Here is a 23,542-nt window from a genome sequence, read left to right as displayed (position 1 = left end):
TGGACTGTTTTTTTCTCACTGTGTTCTCACATGGTCTTTCTTCTGCTTGTCTTGGAAGAGAGACAGGGGGCGGCTGCAGCTGGCCCTGGGGAAACAGACCCTGGGTTCAACCACTCTTCAGAGCTGCCCCTCTCCCCTGCCATGTGTGTTTTTTAAACTGACAGTGTTTATTTTGTTTAGTGAACAGTTTAAACAACTTCTCTGACAGAGTTGATTCTTCTATCCCCCTCCTTTTTAGTTGGTGCAGTTTTTCCTGCTTCATGAAGTAGATCTTTTAAAATCCCTTCAGAAATACTCTGCCAGTAATAAATTGCGTGCATCATTTATGTGAAAAATGTCCTTATTTTATTCTTAAATCTTGAGTGGTAGTTTATCTTGTACAGATTATAGGTTGGTAGCTACCTGAAGATATTTTGTGGTCATCAGGACTTACTGCTGATGAGAAGTCTTTGACAGTCTAATTGTAGAATATCTTTTATCTCTGGTTGCTTTTAAATTTCTTTTATCTTTGTTCTTCAGTTTCACTGTGTTGTTGCTAGGATTTGTTTTAATGTATCCCTTTGGGGACTCAATGTATGTCTTTAAACTGAGAAGACTGAAGGTTTTTTTTTTTAATTTTATTTTATTTATTTATTTTTGGCTGTTCTGGGTCTTGCTTGCAGTGAGGGCTTTTCTCTAGTTATGTTGCACGGGCTTCTCATTGTGGTGGCCTCATGTTGCAGACCACAGGCTCTAGGGCGCTTCAGTAATTGCAGCATGTGGGCTCAGTAGTTGTGGCTCCCAGGCTCTAGAGCACAGGCTCAGTTTTTGTGGCTTAGCTACTCTGCAGCATGTGGGGTCTTCTTGGATCAGGGATGGAACATGTATGCGTCTGCCGCTTTCACAGGCACATTCACTATCACTGAGCCAACAGGGAAGCCCGAATGAAGATTTTATTGGTGATAAATCCATAACCATTTTCTCTTTCGCCTCTGCTTCAATAGCTTCTTCCACCTTCCGTTCCAGTAATTCTCTTATCTGTTGTTTAACCTATGCACTTCATTTTCTAACCTGAGTAACTGTATTCTTTGTGTTTTGGTTTCCAGTTGGTTCTTTTTCAAAATTTTCTGTTCTTTTCTCATGCTTTCTTGTCCTTTCATTAACGTTTCTACATCTTCCTTTTTTACTTCCTTTTAGGTAAAACATATGTCCAAATATATTCCCAAATAGACAAGTACTCATAATATTGATTTAGTCACATGTGTATTTACAGGCACTAATTTGCAAAAAATTACAAATTTTTTGTCTCACCAGTACATTTTAAATAATACTTTTATTCAAGCATTTTACCTTTATCTGAACATACTATTTCTGTCATTATAAAAGCTAGTTTCTGAATAAAAGTATAGCATCCCAGAGCAGTTGAAGAGCATTTGGTGATGTCGATAAAATGTGGAGGTGGGGCCTGAGAGTCTGCATTTGCACCACACTCCCAGGTAGTCCTGGAGCTACCAATGTGCATCACGCTTTAGATGTGCAGAGTTTGAGAGTCCATATTTTTACTTTTAAGTGTTGTAAACACAGCACTTTGAAAATTCACATACAAGGCTGTCATCAATTATTTCATCTCATGTTGAAGAACCCCATTTGTATGATAAAGATCATTTTTAAAAAGTTTACCTTGTTTGTATGTACGTATTTCTGAATTGTGTAACATACATCATGTAAATGAAGACAGGCTAAGTCGTCATGCTGCAGTAACAAACAGTCCCACAATATCAGTTGCCTTGAAACAGCTTAGACCACAAGTTCCCCCACTGCCCCGGGTCTGCTTAGGGCTCTGGTCTATGTCATCATCTCTTTGGAACATGGGTAGATTCAGTTCCCACCATTGCCAGAGGCTGGAGCAAGTGAAAGAGATGCAAGGAATTGTGTTCTTGTTCCTAATGACCTTCTTCTAGAAGTGACAATGTCACTTTTCATGTTTATTGGTCAGAGGAAGTCACGTGGCTGTGAGTAGCTTCAAGGGGCAGAAGTGTTGTCCCAGTGTGAGCTGAAGTGGAGGAGATCCAAAACATTTCTGAATAATCCTAGTAACTGCTACACATACTTAGTTGCTTTTGAACATGACCATTGAAAGGCTTTCAATAAAATCCTATACTTGCATTTTGGGTTGTTTCATCTCCCCCTAACAATTACTGAATCTGTATTAAATTTTGGTTTTAATGTGCTTCAGATAAAAATTCTCAGGAGTGTCCTTCCTAAACATCAAAACTTGGCATTGATTAATTTGATGTGCTAGTCAATGGTTTCCACTTAAACTGCACACTGGCATCACCTGGGTAGCTTTTCGTTGTCCCAGATCAGCCTCAGACCAATCAAACTAGAACCCTGGAGGTGGGACTCTGGCATCTGTAGAGGATTTCAGTATGTATATAAAACTGAAGCCCTTTGTGTTAATCTATCTTCTCCAAAGAATGCTTTATTGTTCAAGATAAAGTAATTGAGAGATTGCCCCCAAAGAGAAACTCTATTAGGGCTTGAACAGGAGGTGAGTTGCTGTTTTCTGAGAGGCACTTTAGGGATCAACATCTTGCCTTCTGTTATTGTCACTTTTGTTTTGTTAAACCAGGTATGAGGGTATGCATTTTCTTATTTGTTGCGTCTGATAGTCCTGTTTTTGTGTGTTTGCCTCTGTGATTGTAGTTTTTCCGTAGCCGTCAGTTGGCTGTAGAGAATCTGTGTGGCATGTGGAATTGAGTCTTCTGGGTAATTGTTACCTTTGCTAGTGCTAGGCCTAAGAAGTTTCACCATTTTGGACCATTTTCTGAGCCTATGTATTGATGTAAATTGTAAAGAAATAGAAATTAAAGTCTTTTATGTATGTACACATTACATGCAAAAATGGACACAGATACACATGCACTCATACACCTTTACACACACGTAAAATATTTGAAAAGTAAGAAAAAATCCCAAGGCTTTAGGGGCAGGGAGTGGCCCACAGAATGGAAGGGACTTGTCCAAGGCCTCACTGATAGAAAATGAATGAAAATCTCAGTCTTCCCACATACTTCTGGCCTGACTTATCCTACATTTGTAAATGTGTGTGTGTGTGTGTGTGTGTGTGTGTGTGTGTGTGTGTGTGTGTTGGAGTGTATTCAGGATGGAGAGGCATGACTTAGCATTTGTTTAGAGATTGGGGGTCTTGCTCTACTTCTGTCCATTTTCTCTCCTGAAGTTTTTGACTGTGACCTTTCCTAGGCAACTCTTAATTGGATTTGTAGAAGCCAGAAACTGGTGAGCACACATCAGAGTGGGGGTAACGGGGCCGTCTCCTAGCTCCCCAGAGCCACGGACTTTTTTGTGGATTGTGATCCACAATTCCCTCTAACCTGCACTTTCAGAAAGCAAACCAGCAATCTAAAAGTAATTGTTTCCTTCTGTGTGGATTTCTCATTCCAAAGACTGCCATGGCAAGTAGGAAGTTGGCTTTGAAGAGAGTAGAGGAACCTGGAATTAGACGACAGGCCTGCAGTGCAACCGTGGATATGGTGGCTCTACAGCCCACATTTTCCAGCAAGAGTCCTGATTTTAAGTATTTTATTCTGTTGGCTTTATAAACAATTCAAATGCCCTGGAAATTCCACCATGAGCCATATTTTCTAAAATGTTTCTTAACTGATGAAGCACAGAAATCCTTTGTTAGACTCTGTTGCCCCAGTTTTGGTTTAGAAAATATATCACCATCTATGCAAAGAAGGCTTTTTTCCCCTTCTTTTTTAATGGTGGGGTTTAGAAAGGCAAACACAGTCCTATTTGGGACATACCAATTTAGAAAAAGCTGACCCAGTATCCCAGATCTCTGTGGAAATCAGGCATTCTTCCTCTTAGCTATTCATCCAAGCATATGTACAGACATTCAGCCAGTTCCCCTCACAGTCTACTGGGCAGGGGGCATGATAACTGTGTCAGCCACTGATGACAGGGGCTCTGCCCTCAGAGACGTCACTGTCCATGAAGGGAGATGAAATAAGGATACACACAGAGTTAAATACGAGTCAAAGGTGTGAGTGTATCAGAGGACGTAGAATCGCCCAACGGGGAAGGTCTAGAAAGATTTTTATTTACTCATTCTCACCAGATCCCACGCAACATGACTTCCTCTGCATCCTGTTGATCAGAGCAAGTCACTAGACCAGCCCGGAGTGAGGATCCACCTTGGGGTGAGGGGGTGGAATGCGCACACAAGGATGCGTGGCTCTCTGTGCATACAGTTTACCACTTTAAGTTCAAAGAAGACACATTTATTCATCTCACAGCTGGGGACTGGCATCTCACTGTTTCAGCACACAAGTACTTAGTCGCAGGTAAGTTCTGGCTGTGCCCTCCCACTTGTCTGAGCATGTGAGCTTCCTCCAGCCAGTCACAATGGGCACAGTCATCTCTCTCTCATGCCCAACCCAGGATGAAAGATGATTTCTGCAAAATTCACTTTGTGAGTGATTCTGCGAGATGGAAGTGGTCATCTAGTCTTCTGATCCATCCATCTCCCTTTCCCTTTCACTAACTTTGCTCTTTACCAGTTCCTTGCCCATGGCATCCACAATTCTCACCCGGATTCCCACCTCTCTCTTGTTCCAGGAACTAAAACAGGGGCAGATATTAGTGATGGTACCTGTGAGCCCGGACCGACTTCCCCAGGCTCCTACATGAACCCCTTCCCAGCGCTCCATCTCGTCGAGGACTTGAGGCTGGCCTTGGAGATGCTGGAGCATCCTCAGGAGAGGGCAGCCCTCCTGAGCCAGATCCCGGGCCCCACAGCTGCCTACATAAAGGAATGGTTCAAGGAGAGCTCGGTGAGTAGGCCCATGGCCTGGGTAGGGGAGCACAGTCACGGAGCCCGTGGAATGCCATCAGGTTTACCTGGGGTGTCCTAGCTCCTCCTCTTCAGGAGTCTGTTGATAGTCACATCTGCATGCCTTCCTCTGAACACTGATGAATTCTTTATCATGTTCATGATATGTGTTGTTCAATATTTTCGTTACATGGGCTGTCAACCTAGGGTTCTGTAACATGCCAATGCCAGTGTGGTAGGGAGAATAATGATCTTCTGAAGATGCTTACATCCTGATTGCCAGAACCTGTGAATAAGTTTCCATACGTGGTGGAAGGGAAGGAATCAGGTGGAATTAAGGTTGCTAATCAGCTGAATTTAAAGTGGGAAGAGTGGCCTGAGTTATCCAGGTGGGCCCAGTGTGATCACTGGCGTCCTTGTAAAAGGAAGGCGAGGCAGAAGAGTCAGTGTTGAAGTGATGGAATGGGCGAAGGACTCACCCCCCACCCCTCCGACCGCTGCTGTCTTTGAAGGTGGAAGGACCAAGAACCAGGGAACACAGGCAGCCACCAGGAGCTGGAAAACTGGCCTCTCCTCCAGAAAGGAAAACAGTCTTACCCACACCTTGATTTTAGCCCAATAAGAACCATTTCAGACTTCTGACCTCCATAACTGTAGGATAATGAATTTGTGTCATTGCAAGTCACTGAGTTTGTGGTAATTAGTTACAGCAGCAACCAAGATTGCCCACAGAGGAAGGTGAAGGCTCCTGGGTGGGTCTTGGGTGGGCCTGTACAGTTCTGGTTTGCAGACCAGCTTCTCATCCCAACCCCCCATGAAGATGGTTCTTGGTGGTCCTCTCAGACTGATAATAGAAGCCCCAACCTGCTTCTCCACGGGCTCTTTTTATTTGTTCATTTGCTTCTTTATTTTTGGCTGTGTTGGGTCCGTTGCTGCATGTGGGCTTTCTCTAGTTGTGGTGGGCGCTAGGGCTACTCTGTAGTTGTGTATGTGGGCTTCTCATTGCAGTGGCTTCTCTTGTGGAGCACGGGCTCCAGAGGATGTGGGATCAATAGTTTTGTCTCGAAGGTTCCAGAGAGAGGGCTCAGTAGTTGTGGCTCATGGGCTTAGTTGCCCTGCAGCACGTGGGATCTTCCCAGACCAGGGCTCAAACCCATGCACTGGACTACTGGGGAAGCCCTCCACGTACTCTCTTAACTAGGTTGGAAGTTGCCGGGGAATGGCTTAGGTAGGTTAGTCCTCTTTTTCCCCAGCTAGAGGATCCCCTTAGCCTCCCTAGAGAGGCATGCTCTGGCTATTTCTGTGTTTGCTTTATGATGCTGGTCCTGGCTTCTGCCCTGCCATATCTGACCATCTTCTGCTCACCTCTTTGTGTGGCTGCGACTCTCTAGCTCACTTTATTCCTGGCATCAGCATCTATCCCTCCTTGCAATTCTGCTAGTACTGACTCAGGCTGCAGTGTTTACAGAAAATTTTATGAAGCCTCTAGAAAATGATATAGGTTCATAATTCATCAGCCTGAAATCCTTGGGTCTAGATGCATTTTGGAACTCCAAGCTTATTAAACTTTAAAAGGTGAGACGGTGCACATGTATAATATGTACCATTTCTAGCCAGTGCAGGGCAGGAAACACTGAACATTTTTCCAGCAACACTTGTGAATATCTGCATGAAGCAGGATAAAGACAGACTATCAATACGTAATTTTCAGTGACTATGTATATTTACCTTGTACAGATAGGCCTGAATTTATGTAACCATTCCTCTAATATTGAATTGAGATATTTTTTAATCTTTCACTAGTAACGTGGCATTGCTGTAGAGACTGTCTTTGTCTAGAAATATTTATCTCTAAATATTTTCTTCAGATGGACTCGTGAAAGTAGAATAATAGTTAAAGCAGGCTTAACAGATAAAATGCAGAATGTTCCGTTAAGTTGGAATTTTAGATAATATTTTTTAATAAGTGTGTTTCATGCAGTTTGCTAAGTCTGGCAAACTCTGATCAAAGGTATTAATATCTTTAAGCCTTGTGACACATTTTTTCCAAACCGCTTTTCAGGAAGATTTTGCCCATTTATATTTTCTTTGGCAGGGCTTGAGGTACATCCTGATCAACAACAAGCACTAAGATTGAAAAAACAGCTAATTTCATAGGAAAGAGAGTTTCATTTTATTTTTCCATTTCTTTGTTTAGTAGAAAGGCTGAATTTTTAAATAAACTTATTAATATTTATTCTTCTGTATGGTTTCCAAACTTTTGATCTTATACCCCAATATGAAAAACAAATTCATTCTCCAAATACACATATTCATATATGGAGAATTGTCCTCATATATTAAGTTATAAAACATAGTCCCAGATAGATCCTTTTTAAAAGACCAGTTAAGAAAATAGTTTTAATATTTTCTTCACATACATAACTCAGAGATTATTTTGAGTCTCTTGGCTGTGCCTGCTATAGTCTGATCTGTTAGCATCTGTATTCTTGCCTCCCTGACCCCATTTGGGTTTTAGTGCTTTTCTTATTAATGACTTTTTACTAGCTCTTTGCTTTGTGGTGTTCCTTTTCCTCTCTTTTGTTTTTAAATGTTGTTTTTGGTGGTTTTTTTTTTTTTAATTATAAAAGAATTGTAATTTTATCAGTCTTTCCTATTTGAGCTTCTTTTCTTTCTACAAAGGCCCTACCCGACCTCAGATCAAATAATATTCACCTGGATAGTCTCTCCAGTAGGTTTATAGTTTGATTTGTATTCATCTGCAGTCTTTTTAGTGTGTGGTATGAAATAAGGATCTAACTTTTATAATTTACCAAAAGAGATTCTTAAAAACTATTTTGGATCTAAAAGTAGTCGTGGTGGTGGTTGGTTTTGCAAGATCCATCCCAGAAAACAGCTTGCGTTCAAGATTTGCAGATCTGTTTTGGTGGCTTTTTATAACCGTTGGGGAAATGCTTGCCTTGGGATAGATGTTTCTAAAAGTTGTTGCATTCATAAATCTTTTGGAGTAATTATGGCCATCAGCAACCTATGAGTGGTGTACTTTGAGGGGGGCGGGGTCAAAAGTTCATATAAACATTCCAAGATACCAGGGCTGGTTGTTAAGGTTTTGATTCTGGACAGAGACCACCTGTGTGTATTTTCATTTTCCCAGATTTAAAGTCATTTTACAATCTGGTGCACACACAGTTCATAGCAGGTCTTATCTGTATGGAAATAGAATTCAAGGCAGTGAACAAACCCACAGCTCCTCTTCAGATTAATTTTAGATTGCCTTAGGTTGGTACTTCTATTTATTTATTTTTGGCTGCACTGGGTCTTTGTTGCTGTGTGTAGGCTCTTCCTATTTATGGTGAAGGGGGCTACTCTCTAGTTGCCATGCGTGGTCTTCTCATCGCGGTGGCTTCTCTTTGCGCAGCCTGGGCTCAGCAGTTGTGGCGCACGGGCTTAGCTGCCCCGTGGCATACGGAATCTTCCCAGACCAGGGATCAAACCCTTGTTGCCTGCATTGGTGGGCAGATTCTTAACCACTGGACCACCAGGGAAGTCTAGATTGGTACTTTTAATTAGAAGGTATTGCCGTTCAAATTGTAGTTTATGGACCAGCAGCTTTGGCATCCCCTGATAGCTTGTCTTAAAGAAAAAAAAACGTTAGACTTTGCCTCTCCCCTCTCCAATCCACTGAACCATTTCCAGGTGATTCATATTCACTTTAAAGTTTGTAAAGCACTGCCTTAAACCACAGAGACTCACGCTAATTATTACCCTCCCCCCGCAAAAAAAAGACACACAAAAACACATGTGACTCAGAATTGGAACTAATAAGATAGCTTGAAGCCAGGCTTGTGCCTTCTCATTTCTCATTCATGGTATCTGTGCATCCCTTGGATGTTTGCACTGTTCTCCTTCGTCATAAACCTCAGTTGTCATAATCTGGCCTAGCATGACCCAGCCCTTCCTCATGACATCTGTCAGTGGGGATTCTTTCTCAATAAAATACGAACAGTAAGGAGGTTTATATGTCACTAACATTATATGTTATGTTACTAACATATAACTAATATATATGTAACTAACATATAACTAATATATATGTAACTAACATATAACTAATAATACATGTATTAGTTATATGTAACTAATATATGTCCAGGGGATGGATGGTCCCAGAGTTAAATCAGTGGCTCTGGGATGACCTCAAAGACACTGACTTTTCTTATCTTTCTCCCTCCCCATGCTCAAGGGTTGGTTTTTCCTCAGATATGTCCCCTAACACAGGGGTCCCCAACCTCCAGGCTGGAGACCAGTACTTCCTGTCAGATCAGCAGTGGCATTAGGTTAGAAATAAAGGCAATGGCACCCCACTCCAGTACTCTTGCCTGGAAAATCCCATGGATGGAGGAGCCTGGTGGGCTGCCATCCATGGGGTTGCTAAGAGTCAGACACGACTGAGCAACTTGGCAGCAGCAGCAGCAGTAAAGGGCACATAAAGGTAATGAGCTTGAATCATTCTGAAACCATTCACCCCACCCCCACCCATGGAAAAATTGTCTTCCATGAAATTGGTCCGTGGTGCTGAAAAGGTTGGGGTACTGCTGCCCTAAGAAGTAGGGCAAGTTGCAAGAAGGCTACTTGCATCTCTGGGCAGCCTCCCTTCACACAGATAGATGTGTCCAGAGGTAGAACATGTCCTCCTCTTATAAACTGGGGAGGAAAACCTCTATCTGAAACCTCCCAGCAGCTTCCCATATGGTCCCAGTGGTCAGGATCTGTTCGCATGTGCGTACCCTAGCTGCAAGGGAGGCTGGCACTCTCATCACAGTGGAGGGGAACCCCTGTCAGGGAGCAACCAAGAAGTAGGGGAAACGAATGGCCCTTAGGAAGAGAGCTCATGGTGACTGCCACACTTCCTTTAGGTTTGATGTTAGTTTTCTTGTTCATTGACAAGTTCATGTTTTCTATATATGTGTGTTAACCTCCAAAGGAGAGAATCTCATTGACCTAATTCTCAATTTTTGCACTAAGTCCTCCAAGTATAAGAAGAAATGTTAAATGCAAAAGAAATAGAAATTAAAGACATTTTCACTTACACTCAGATATGGACTAGCTGCCTTTGGGTCAGGTGTCCACCCAAGGGCCAATAATTAGCTGTGGTGAGAGGGGAGAGGATCATGTGGTAGGAATCGCAGTCTTCTGTTCATTAGTAGCTGCAATGGGGATCTTCAGGCTCAGATGATGGCGACTGTAGTGCACAGAAACAGGGGCTGCTGGAGGGGCCATGGTGGGTATAGGGGAGTGGTTGGTGGTTACAGCAAACAGCAGACTCGTCCTGGGCCTCTGCCCTTACATCTTAAGTGGAGAGGGAGCTCTGGTCCTAATATACTGTGGTCAGAAAGACTGTGTGTGGGCAGCTGTGTTTCTTTACAGTGGGGCTGGTTCCTCCTCTGCTGGGTGCTGGCAGGGGTGGGCACAGTGGCCATCAGCAAGTATCCTTGGCCTGGAAATAGTTATAAATAGGCCAGACTTGTGGTAAAAATACAAGTGGAACAGAACTGCCCAGGATTCAGGGGTACTGGATTGTGAGCATATTTCCAGAGCTTTGGGGCCTAAAATAGGATCCTCCCTTTCTGGGCAGCCAATAGAATGAGGAAGAGTAGGCTTTAGGTCTGGAAGGGTGTGTGGGGGGGCTCTCTATGCTGGAGACCCTCTGGGGCTTCAGTGATAAAAGGAACAAAGGGCCTGGATTCCCTTGTTCTAGGATCAGTGCGTGCTCAGTCATGTCTTACTTTTTGTGACACATGGATTCCTCTGTCCATGGAATTCTCCAGGCAAGAATACTGGAGTGGGTTGCCATTTCCTCCTCCAGAGGATCTTGCTGACCCAGGGATTGAACCTGTGTCTCTTGCATCTCCTGCACTGGCAGGTGGATTCTTGACCACTGAGCCACCTGGGAAAGGAACCGTACTGTTACCCAACCAGATCTGTTTGTCTGACACACAACAAGTCAAACACTGAGGTACCATAGTTTACAGCTAAGGAAGAGTTTATTCTCAAGATAGCTGAGAAGACAGGAGACTGTGTCTCAGATCTACCTCACTAAAGGTGAGGGAGTTGGAGTATTTATGGGATAAGCAGGGTGGTCTTAGGGGAGAGGTGACTGTGAGGAAATCGCGTTCTGTGCAGGTGCGTCTGGGTTCATGTTTCCGCATATTGGAGCTGGAGACCCTTAGCATCGTCGGAGGGTGGAGTTTTCCAATCCCCTGACATCAAAAGGCCATTCATTCAGACATCTGCACAGACTCAGCTTTAGGCTGGTGCTAACCAGCCCCTGCCCAGCTCATGCTGGTCAGGTAATGATTCCAAGTAATTGGAAAACAGCTGGGCTGCGTGAAGCTGGAAAGATATGCTATTAAAGGGAGGAAAATGGAAGGAAAGAAAGAAACCAAGTGAGCTTAATCAATGAGGGCAGTTTATAAGCAAGAGAGTTTTAACAAGCTATTCGCTTATCTGTTGTTCTATAAGACAAATTCAAGAATTTCTATTATTAGCTTCTGTAAACTCTGTGGGGCACAGTTTCAGTATCTGTGTCTGAACTCTGGGCTTATCCTCAAAGTTGGTGGCACACCATGGAGCTTTGGACAGGGCTTTTGTACAGGAAAGTGTCCTGAAGTCCAAGGCAAGCAGGCTTCATGGAGCCTGGCCTGCAGAGTAGCATCAATGAGGCCACCCTTTGACAGTATAAGATTGAGCCCCTCTTTCATTGCTGGCAGACCAGGCCAAGCTCAGGGTCAGGACTTTCAGGAGATGAAGCTGAGGCCCATGCCAGAAGGCTGCAGCATCTTTTCTGTGATGGGAATGGAGCTGAGTTCCAAAAAGGGGCCACCTCTTTCCCCTCCATGCAGGTAAGCTTGTGGTGACCTGGGGGTAAAGCCCTCAGGGAGAGTGGAACCCGTAAGGGGCTGGAAACAGCCAACTAGTGAGAAGCCAACCAGTAAGACCCTGGTGCTATGAAAGATTGAAGGCAGGAGGAGAAGGGGGCGACAGAGGATGAAATGCTTGGATAGCATTACCAACCTAATGTCCATGAGTTTGAGCAAACTCTGGGAGTTGGTGATGGACAGGGGAGCCTGTGTGCTGCAGTCCATGGGGTTGCAAAGAGTCAGACATGACTGAGTGACTGAACTGAGTGAGAAAAGGAGGGGTGATTATACCCAGTGAGCCTGGTTCCTGGGAGATGCCCAAGCGATACCAGAGCCAGCAGAGTCTCCAGATGGAGCGTCTCTGGGGGCTTCTCTAATAGCCAGGTACATGCATTCTTCATCCACAAGGCACCAGACTGTCCCATTGTTTAATCACTTCAGATGTGGGTCCATGGGATATTTGGTGAAGACCTGAGGTTTCAGGGGCTAAAGTCTGAGGAAAGACAAGTAAACCCAGAAGCAGCAGAGGGGAGGGCGAGTAAGGGGAGAGCTTGGCAGAGACCCTCCAGAGGGACTGTATTCTGTGCTACTTTCTGGAAGCGGGGTTCACGGAACAGGCCTGGCCTCCCGGGGGAACCCAGACTCTCCTTGGCCAGGCTGCAGGTGTCCTGCTCGGCGTGTTCAGGCAGATGGAAGAGAATGGACCAGGTGAGGCAGTGTCGGAGGGAGGGATGAGCCAAAAGGCCAGCTCTGTGCCACCCTCATGTGGACGTGGGTGAACCTCACTTCCCTCCTCTGGGACTCAGTTTCCCTACTGGAAATAACAGCTGGTTTGACAATCCCTCTGTAGGATCTGGCCACGCATTCCAGTCCTGCAATTAAAGGGCTTTAGAGCAGCCCCCTGGTAGCCATCAGTCTCTGCCTTCCTCAGTCTGGACTTTTGTTAAAAATATATTTATTTAGCCGTGCTGGGTCTTAGTTTCGGCATGCAGGATCTAGTTCCCTGACCAGGGATTGAACCCTGGGCCCCCTGCATTGGGACTGTGGATTCTTAGCCCCTGGACCACCAGAGAAGTCCCTCAGTCTGGACCTTTAAGTTTGGAAAGTAGAGACAGGTTAGGGAACCTCTCCTGATATAGCTGCTCCATGTCAGGGCTCAGCCAAGGCCATCATCTCTGGAGCGGTGAAATAGGATGCCCTGACCGGGGAGCCTCCTCTGAGCCTGCCTGGCAGGTCCGGGGAAGTGAACCCCATCTTGGGTCTCACCTCTGTCAGTCTATATATCAGATATTCATGTGCCCTCAGTTACCTTCTTAATCAGACTCTCCAGAAACAAGGAAATAGACCAGGCCCAGGAGGGCACATGGCCACCCCCCGCCCCCCATCCGCTCAGCCACCTTGTCACAGATGGCGGCTCCTCAAACAAAGCCCCTGCGTTCCTGCCAGAGTCAGCCTGCAGTCTTTCATTCTGGCCAGAGGAGCAAATCTGTTCACCATATTGAAAAGCCGGAGTTTAGGAAGAAAAAAAAAAAAAAAAAGGACGGGGAGAAGCTGTTTTATGAATTATAAGCCGTCAGCTTGCCCTGCAATTCTCTGTGTCTCTGTCCTCCACCTAGGGCCTGGAGTTAGAGATGGATGGGGTATTTGTGTGGCAAACACGTTCATTTTGAAAAGTTACAGGCAGGAGTTATATAGGAAAACGTTGGCTTTCTGGATGTTAGAAAAGGGGAAATTTGGTGATTATTTTTCATTAAAAAAAAAAAAATGAAGGTTTTTGTGAGTCAGTTTCCAGTGTGTGTCCCTCTATAGGTGTGAACTTGAGAGCTCAGACTTGTAGGTACTTTCTCTCCTGTGCTTCTCTCTCCGGATGGACTCACGCTGGGCCGGCGTGCTGGTTGGAGGAGGGCCTTTGTCTCTGTGCAGTACTGGAAAACGCCACTAGATGGGAGTCAGGGACAAATGCTGGAAAGTCTGAAGCTCAAGGAACCCGCTTTATGTGAGAAAATAGCTGCCTGCTTCCCCTCACCCTCCGCCAGCCACGTAGAAAGAGGACATAAGCTCCTCTCATTAATGAAGTTGCTGGACAGTGTACCTGAGTCAGCTGGCAAAAACAATTCTTTTCCTTGGAAGCCAGTGGACAAAGGGTAGGCCTGGGATGCCTCCACTGCTTGAGCCCACCCTCCTTCTCCTTGGGGGAGGAGACCATAGGGATGACTGCTGGTCCTAGGAGCACAGACCTGACCTTCCATCATCAAAGCTAAGAAGCTCTCTCCAGACACCTTTAATCCCAGCGCCTTTTACTGGCACGCTATTGCTTAGGATGGCTCTCCATTTCCTGACCTGTGTTTTTCAGGCCCTGTCCTAGAGAGGTTTCCTATACCTTAGGGATTTTGAAAGTATTTTTTTTTTTCCTGGCATAACGCTCCAGACTGGGGGCCTTCAGCCATTGCAAACTTAGCAGTTTTAATTTTCCTGAATTTGGGGGGTTTTTTTGGTTTTTTTGTTTGTTTGTTTTTTTGCCCTCTTCCAAGTAATTGTACCTTACTAAAATTCTGGAGATCTGGATTCTTTCAGACCTGACTTGAGACTAGTTCAGTCCCTAAGAACCAATGTTTATAAATGAGCAAGAATGTGCAAACACTGGTGGAAGAGCAAATAAATCCTTCCCCACTCAATTTCCTGCTCCAGGCCCAGGGGACATGGTGGGCGATGTTGCCGGGTCAGCATGACCTGAGGTCTGAGCATGTAGACACCCGCCCACCCTCTGCCTACAAAGAGGGCATGCCAGAGCCACAGCGCCAGGCGTCCTGCCCTTTCAGGCAGGTAGGAAGGCTCAGGAGGAGTCGTACTTAAGGCAAACTGCTCAGTAGCCTGTGCTCCAAGGAACTTCTGAAAATAGTTTCCTTTTACTCCTCAAATCGGAGAAGGCAATGGCACCCTACTCCAGTACTCTTGCCTGGAAAATCCCATGGATGGAGGAGCCTGGTAGGCTGCAGTCCATGGGGTCGCTAAGAGTCGGGCACGACTGAGCGACACGCTTTCACTTTTCACTTTCATGCATTGGAGAAGGAAATGGCAACCCACTCCAGTGTTCTTGCCTGGAGAATCCTAGGGACAGAGGAACCTAGTGGGCTGCGGTCTATGGGGTTGCAGTCGGACACGACTGAAGCGGCTTAGCAGCAGCAGCAGCACTCCTCAAATATGGTCATTAATACTGGCAGGATGAGCATCACTGGGGAGACTGTTAGTGATGCCCAGTCTCGGGCCCGATTCCCAACCTACTGGGCCTGAATCTGCATTTTTACAAGAGTGCCCTCTGTCCCTGGAGATTCATTATAGAGAGAGAGACATCATCCTCACCTGGGGGTCAGCAATCTAGGGTCTGTATTTGGCCTGCTGCCTATCTGTTATTCCCTGAAAACCAAGCATAATTTTTTGTGATTTCCAGTGATTGATGAGAAATCATAAGAAGACTAATTTGTGATGTGAAAATGATGTAAAATTTAAATCTTACTGTTCACACACACACAAAAAATGTCACTGGAACACAGCCACCCTCACTGGCTTCCACGTCAGCTGTGGCTGCTTTTGTGCTGTAAATGAGAGAGTCGACTGTAACAAACCATATGGCCCGCAAAGCCTGAAATGTTTGCCATCTGGCCCTCTACAGGCAGAGTGTGCCACCCCTTCTGTTACCCGTTTTGGAGACAGATCTTCATGCCTGGACACTGTGGGTACCTGGGCTATGGGGCCAGGATGCTGTTGCACAAGCAGGACCTTGCAGCCCAAGGACCGGGGTCTTCAGGCCATCCCTTCCTCTCCCCAGAGGTAGGCTTATGGTGCAGTGTGCCTGCTGAAGGACATAAGCCTGTATCTGACGTATCAGGGTGTCCTGGCACCTATCAACATGGCCCAGAGACCAAGGCTCAGCCCTGAGCTGGAGCTCAGGATGCAGGCCAGAGGTCAGCTGACTAGCTCATGCCCCTTCTCTGTCCACAGTTGTGCCTGATTCCTGGCTGGCAGCAGGAGGAGCAAATCTCAGAGCTCCATCCACAGTCATTCCCGCGTACATGGGATTCCAGCCAGATAAGCAGCCCTCCTGAGGTCTCCCCACTGGACCCTGGGATGAATTCACTGATGGCTCCGGCCTCGTAGGTGTGTTTTTACTCCCACAAATGATCAGGTGCCTGCTCTTTGCCCTCAGCTGGCTGCCTCATGTTCCAGACAGTAATGAGTTGTCTCACTGACCTTGAGTTGCTTTTGGGAAGGCTCTGAGGGCTATAGGGTCACTGTAATGAATCTTACTGGTGTATCCTGTATGGCTCCTGAAGACTTCTCTCTTTAGTGATGGATCCAGGGAGTCCCTGAGACTCTGCCTTACAGGGCAGTACCGTAGAAGTGGGACCACCCCCACCATGCTTAATAAGGGCAGCCTAATCCTTTCCAAGTAACTACTTAGATGGGATAAAACCCAGGCTTTCAATCTTTGGGGAGTCATGGATCATTTTGATGATCTGATGAAAACTATTTCAGAGAAATAGTGATTTATACATACTCATAGTGCTTTGTATACATTTTATGGACGTAGTCAAGAGCCTGTCTGATCCCCCAAAGCCCCTCTGTGATTCACTGTGAGGAGCCCCTGGCTGGGTGGCCTTCTGAGTGAGGGGGCGCAGCTATGGGTTTGATCCTATGCCTTTAGCGTGCTATTTGTGGATTGAGTTAATTACAATATAAAATTTAGGGTTTCAAAGGAAAACAAAAAAGGACTGAGGTAAGAATTACTACTTGAGGGTACCATAAAAATATGTCAAGAATTTAGCTGCAATTTATCTGGATTTCCTCCCTCTTCCTCTCCGCCCTCCTCTCCTCTCTCTTCCCCTCCTGCCTCCTGTCTCTCTCTTCTCCTCCCGTTCCCTCCTCCCCTCCTTCACTCCCCTTCTCTATGTCCCCTCCCATTCCACGCTTCCCCTCCCTCCCCTTCCCTTCCTCCTCCCCTCCCTCTTCTCTTTCCCCCTTCTCCCCCTTTCTTGCCCCCCAACCTCCAATTCATCACACATGAATTGAGCTAATAGATGAAGCTGACCCTATCTCTCCTTTCTGAGTCAAGCATCTTTACCTCTGGGAAACTCATTCCCTCCAAGTAATTTCAGGCTTATCTTGCCAGTTTCACCATTTGAGCCTTATTCTTTCATTCAGAGATCATTGAAATTGTTACTGTGTGCTAAGAATTGTGCTAGGTGTAGAAACTAGAGCTGTGAATTAGAGCTCAGACACATGTCCTCCTGTCTGAAGTGGGAACAGGTGTGGTTGAGTACCTGAGTGATGTGGGGAGGGGCATGGGTACCAGGGAGCCAGCCCATGTGCAGTGGAAGGCAGCTACATTGCTGCCCAGTCCCCTTTTCTCCTCTCACACTGGAACCTTCCAAAGGATACCAGTCTTTCTCCAAGGGTGTACAGGCCTTTCCCCATACAGACCCTCAAGTTGACTTTGCTTCTTCCTCCACAGCACCCCAGAAATACCTTTATTATGTGCCACGTGGAAATTCTTCGTTTGCCCAGAGCAGGAAGTTGGTTTCAGTTGCTTTGGATACTGGGCAAATATGTATTGACCAAAATGAAGACTTTTCCAGGTTTTTAGACAGGGGAAAAAAAAAAAAAAAAGGTCTAGCTACCCCTGCAAACTTAGGGATCTGGACTAGCACATCCTGCCCTAGTCCAGGTCAGGGGACCTCGGCGAGTCGGGCCTGCACTGCACTCTGGAACTGGGCCAGAGGCCAGAATAAGGCTATAGAGCTCAGGGCATGGGCAGCTGAGCCTGCTTTTTCTTCCTGGCCTCTGATCTGGGTGTGTCTCCAGGAATCTACTCCTCCCCCTCGGGCCAGCTGCTGGCCAGAGCCCTCCTCCTGCCGCCTCTGTGTTCTCTGTGGACAGGGCCAGCCTGTGGGGGACTGTGCGTGTTTGCTGCTTTGTCCTCAGGCCCTGCTTCTGGGTTGTGGACAGCGAAGATACCATGATAAGTGGCATGCCTTCTCTTCAGGCTGGGAGCTCCAGGAAACTCCCTGCTGACCCCCAAGGTGCGCCGGGAAGGCCCACGCAGTCACAAGATGTGTGTCTGCAAGTCATTTATGGCAGCGGAGCTCAGAGCCCTTGCATGTAACCACAGTTCCCCTTGCACCCACATCAAAGACCGCTTTCATAACCAGTCAGAGCCAACGGCCACACGTTGCGGGCTGGGCAAGGGAGAAAAGCTGTTTTCAAGAGAGCTCTCAAAGGAGGTGGGAATGTGAAGAGGAGGGGGTCAACATGTGGGGAGTGCTGGGGAGACCACCCTGGAAAGCCAGCATGGGACCTGCCAGTAGGAAGGCAGGCCCAGCTCCCCATTTCTTCAGGCTGCTGCCTTCCCAGAGCTCCTACCCAGAGCGCTCCCTAGACCTCACGGACACACATCTGGGGTGGGGACCAACAGCGAGGCATGCCTGGGACTCGCTCTTTCCCACCTGTCCCTGTGCAGAATGCGGCCTCAGGGAGCCCTGGAGCGACGGCTGGCAGCAGAGCTCTCCAAGGCGGCAACACCGGATGGTGCCGCCAGCGCCCAGGATGGCAAACCCCCAGCCGGGCCAAGAAGCCGAACTGGAGCTGGTTCTGAATCTGTTCATTTTTGGAAACAATCAGCTTCCCTCAGGGCACAGCCCGACGCCGGCCTGGAAGAGAAGGGGTAGGCGTGGGCTGCTGGGTGGGGGTCAGGCTGTGTGTGGGAACCAGCAGTCCTCCAAGAGCTGCACTTATTTTTAGTCCTCTCCCCAGTCCCAGATAAACCAAGAGCAGCTGGGAGCCTGTGGGTAAATGCAGAATGGAGCAGAGACAGGAAACCGGGGTCTCTCCCTAATGAGTTCCAGCCACTCCAGAAGGGGGAAGCCAGACGAGGAATTTTCTTCAGGACTGTTTCCCTCTGGCAGCCTCTGGTATTATCACCAAAAAGAATGTTCCTGTGTGTGTGTGTGCGTGTGTGTGTGTGTGTGTGTTTACAACTCTTGTCCAAGTCTGTCTTTCTCCCCCACCTTTTGCTAGGTTCCCTCACTCTGCAGGCTCTGCGTCCCAGAGCTGGTGCCTGTGTGCGTCTGTGGGGGCGGATACGGGAGCAGCACGGTCTGGTCTGAGCTGCTGTGTCTCTGAAACCTCTCAGGGCAAGGCTGAAGGACGCAGGCCAGGGACGTGGGGAAATCTGAACACGGCTTGACGTTCCTGAGGGGGAGGGGGCAGAGACAAGAAAGAGGAGCGAATTTGGTATCCAGCCAGAAATAGGGCTTTTTCAACCAAGGAATCTAACTGCTGACATGGGTGCCCAGCATGGATGGGGACATTGATGTTTACAAGCATTTCACGTGGCTGAAGCGGGTAAGTGACTGACTGCTTTGTGTGGGTCTCCGTCGAGATGAGTGAGGAGAGAGACTGTGTGTGTGTGTGTGTATTGAGGGAGGAGGTATTTGTCCAGCGAAGCCCTGTTGCCGCCAAGTTCTCCATGAGAATCTAATTATAGATACTAGGGGAGAAAACAGTCAGCTGTCTTTGTTTCTCCTCTGACATTCTAGTGAATGAGCCTCTGTGCAGAAATGCAACAATGAAGTGAGAAAAGTTCCTTATTTTTGACTCTGGCACATGAACAGTTGGAGGGTCCAAACACCGTGATCAGAAAAAGGCATCTGCCGCTTTTTGGTGTGAGGACTCGGAGAGGAAGCCGCTGCCTTTCAACCGCACAGGGTTCACAAGATACCGGGCTTCTCTCCTGCTCGGAAGTTATCCGGCGTGGAGATTAGTCAGCTGTCAGCCGAAAGAGCTGCCGCGTTTCCGGGGGAGGCCCTCAGGAGTTCTGCATGTTTTCCAGAGGCCAAGGGTTTGGGTTTCAAGTTGCTCCTGTCGACTCTTTAGGGGTGAGCATGAGTGTGTGGGGTGAGTGACAGTGGGCGAATGTTGGGGGCTGGAGTTGCATCCACGTTCACAGAAGCCATGCTCTTGCTTTTTTTTGTCACCGTCTCTGAACTGGCAATGGCAGCCCACTCCAGTATCCTTGCCTGGAGACCACATGGACAGAGGAGCCTGATGTCGGCTACAGTCCATAGGGCCGCAAAAGTGTCGGGCACAACTTAGCAACTAAACAACAACTGAACTGGCAAAGATGGGTATCCATTAATTTTCACATGGAGGCAGGATGTTTCCAGAAGCAGGAAGGGCAAAAGCAGCTGACAGATAAGAGATCTGACACTGTAGAACAGGAGGGACACGAAGTGCCCGGCTTGGAAGGTCCCTGACCTCCACACTCCAACACTAGGCCTGCTGGCTTTTGTGGGCATCCTCTGCACCTCTCACTCAGCAAATACTTACCCAGTTCTGGGTACTGGGTGTCCAATCGTAAGCAAAAAAGTAGAACCAGTCTCTGCTCTTGTGGATTTTCCATACAGTGCTTGGGAGAAGGCAGTTAAACAGTCCCCAGGAAATAAGCTTGAAATTTACAAGTTGATAGAAACGGCCAAGAAGAGGAACTATTAAGTGGCCATCCCAAAGGACTATTACTGATTGAGAAAGAGTGATCAGGATCCTCTTTGTGGAAGTAACACTTCATTGAAAAGTGAAGGGAGAAGTAGGAGTGAGTCTGGTGAAAAATGCGGTAAAGAACACATGTCTGAACTCAGTGATGGAGGGGAGACGTGGGCGGGTCCCGGAGCACACAGCATAGGGAGGACAGTGGGCAGGGTTGTGGGGGACAGGGTTTGTATAATGGGAGACTTGTTGCTTGGAAGTGGCATGAGATATGTTGAGGGATATAATTTGTATTTTAAGAAAATTACTCTAGCTATGATGTGGTGTATGGTAAGCTGTGCTGTGAAAAGCAAGGCAAATGAACCAAATTAGCTCAAGGGTTTGTTGGGATCAACTAGTACAAACCCCTCATTTTAAAAAGTCCAAGAGGCTAAGAACCTCATGGCTATTAGTGGTGCAGCCTGATCTTCGACACTGTTCTGTCTCCCAGTCCAGTTCTTAACCCTCATTTCTTCGACCAAGTATGTAGAAAATTATGGGTTTAGAACCCAGCAGGAATCCTGTTTGTGCTCAGCCTCTGTCCAGCTTTGGAATGGGGTCATTGCAGTCACCAAAGAGTGTGCTGAGGTGACCAGATATTTTGGCAAAGATTCACATCATTGTCTTAAGAATTGTAAAAACGTCACTGAAGAGGTTTTGGAGGAGATAAGAAGTGCTGTTCCCATCACTTCGTCTTTATTGTCCTGTATCCAACTGAAGTTCTTTAACCAGGAGGTCTTGGGACCAGCAGCTATGATATGCTTGGGATTACGCAGTGTCCTAGCTGCTGGGATAGATGTTGTGCAGAAGTTCTGTTTGCAGAGAAATGAATCCTGCATGTGAGGCAATGTAAGAAGGCTCTTTCTGTCCTGAGGCCCAGGTTGGCAGCTCTGGCTCCCGTGGAAGGAAGGGAAGCGCTAGGTGAGGAGACTTCAGACCCCCTGTAGGTGACTCATAGCAAAACATATTTTTCTTCTAGTTTTAAGGAGCATTAAAAAAAGCGCACAAAATATTAGATATGTCATAGGCAGTATAATTGATATCTTTCCTATTTTGTAGCTGAAACACTACTGTCAGATTCTTCTTTTTAAAATCCCCTTAAAAAACAAAAAACAAATTCCCTTTCATCCTGTGACCCTGATCAGAAGCCTAGGACTTGCCCTTAGTCTGAATGAGAAAGCTCAGAGTTTTCTGCCTGGTGGGATTTAAGACACTTTTTTAACCTGGCCTCAACTTACCTTTCAGTTTCACCTTTTATATCTACTCCCATGAGCTCCCAGGTATACTCCCTGCCTTCTGTGTCCTTTGCTGACCTCGTCCCTGTACTGCACCTACTGGACTCCGGCCCGAGTCTCCAGTACTTTCCATTTGCCTGGCTCACCCACCGCTTCTCACATGCTTTCTTAAGCCTCAGTGGCTTAGAGAGCAGGTTTCTCTTAGCCCAGGTTTTTTTTTTTTTTTTCTATTTGGCTGCGCTGGGTCTTCATTGCTTTGTTGTTGTTGTTGTGTGGGCTTTCTCTAGTTGCAGTGAGTAGGGGCTACTCCTCTCGTGGTTCTCGGGCTTCTCATTGTGGTGGCTTTTCTCGTGGAGCACAGGCTCTAGGCGTGCAGGCATCAGTAGCTGTGGCATGCAGCTTAGTTGCTTTGTGGCACGTGGAATCTTCCCAGACCAGGGATTGAACTTGCATCCCCTGCGTTGGCCGGTGGATTCCTATTCCCTGCGCCATCAGGGAAGTCCTTAGCCCAGGTTTTTGAAGATGGAAACCTGCTCTTTCATGTTCCCGTGCAGAGGGGGTGGTTGTGGCAGAATTGTGACCTGGTAGCGTAGGAACGCTTGCTCTTGCACCAGTCCAAGAGGGTAATGCCTCGGAGCAAGACAGTCTTTGAATTTGGAAGCTGTAAGGGAGATGTTTATGGCCAAGAATGCACTGAGATAGAGGAAAGCATTTGTGAGAAAAGAGACATTGTTTTGTGGCCTTTAGGGGATGGGATACTACATGTTGTTTTAGTTAAGAACATGCAGTTTGAAGTAAAGCCTAGGTTGGGCTCTTGGCTTTGCTGTGTGATTTTAGGCAGATTACCTCAAATCTTGGATTTCTCCATCTATAAAATAAGGAAGATAAAAGTGCCTGCCACATACAGGTTTTATGAGGGTCAAGTAAGATAATGCATGTCAAATGCTTAGCAGAGTACCATGCACGAGGGAACATTCAATAAAAGTTAACTGCTACTGGCCATAACCAGGAAGGGAGATCTTGAGCAGATGGTATTTTCTCTTCTCTCCTTGGAGTGAAGAGGCCATCATTCCTTCCACTTAGGGCCCCTTTTCACATTTTAGGTCAAAGTTTCAAACCAAAGCCCTATGGGATACAGCTGGGACCTGGCCCACTCTGAGTAGCCAGAGGCCCCAGTGGCTACTGTTCTGGCCAGCTTGGCTATGGCTACTGAGGGAAGGCTGACCAGGGCTGGTCCTCCAGCTCCTTCCCCAACAGGCAGAGCCCTGAGATAAGGTAATCTGCCACAAGCATCCAGAGGGCCTCCGCTGTTCAGCTATCTGGTTCCTGACTGACTCACAAACAGTTAACACCTGCCCTGCTTTGAGATCCAAGTGGCTCTAACCCACATAGTCCTGAAAGGGCCTCTTAAAATAGCTAGAAGCAGGGTCTGTGGGGTTCACTCACTGCCCCCTGAGCAGGAGCTATTTCCCAGGAGCAGAAACCCCAGCATTTGTCAGCATCTTGATACTGCTGCTGGCTTCTAGAACTCTGTTGAAACTGAATTCCAAACTAAAGTCATAATCCTGTCCACCACCCCTCCCCCCTGAAAAAAAAAAAGTCAAAAATGGAATCGCCATGACTCCTCCATGCAATTGTCTTGGGTTCTGTAGTAGAATGTGGAATGAGGTCAGACTGTTAATGTAAGCCTTATACTGTGTCATCTGGTGCTCAAATGGTTGATCCAGTAGCCTGGCCACTTGGGCCAGAAGAGCTGGGAAGACATCCTGGCCCCAGACATTGACTTGTCTTGCTCTCAAGTCAGACTGCAGTGAAATTGAAGTAGGCAGCGGCTTCTGTGACAGCTGCTCCTACTGGCTAAGAGCACAGATCCCTGCGTCCAACTCCTTGGGTTCGTATCTCAGCTCTGTGTGACCTTGGACAATTGATTAATCTCCCTGATATTCAGCTCTCTTGTTTGTAAAATGTGGATA

The 23,542-nt window shown here is 46.8% G+C and overlaps 1 protein-coding gene across 11 annotated transcripts in view; it reads left to right on the top strand.

Annotated features, from left to right (window-relative positions):
* The window catches only part of PPFIBP2 (PPFIA binding protein 2), a 156,035-nt gene that overhangs the window by 50,848 nt on the left and 81,645 nt on the right, over positions 1 to 23,542 (top strand). For 9 of the 11 annotated variants that reach the window (XM_061380506.1, XM_061380504.1, XM_061380508.1 and 6 more), the window contains exon 3: positions 4,624 to 4,838. In XM_061380506.1, coding sequence (XP_061236490.1) covers positions 4,624 to 4,838 — 215 coding nt within the window. Of the gene's footprint in view, positions 1 to 4,623; positions 4,839 to 18,764; positions 19,156 to 23,542 lie in introns of those variants that run through there. The other 2 variants (XM_061380512.1, XM_061380518.1) reach the window with 2 other exon arrangements.

Source organism: Bos javanicus, chromosome 15 (assembly GCF_032452875.1).
Source record: "Bos javanicus breed banteng chromosome 15, ARS-OSU_banteng_1.0, whole genome shotgun sequence".
NCBI lineage: Eukaryota > Metazoa > Chordata > Mammalia > Artiodactyla > Bovidae > Bos > Bos javanicus.
This window is presented reverse-complemented; position numbering and strand designations above follow the sequence as displayed.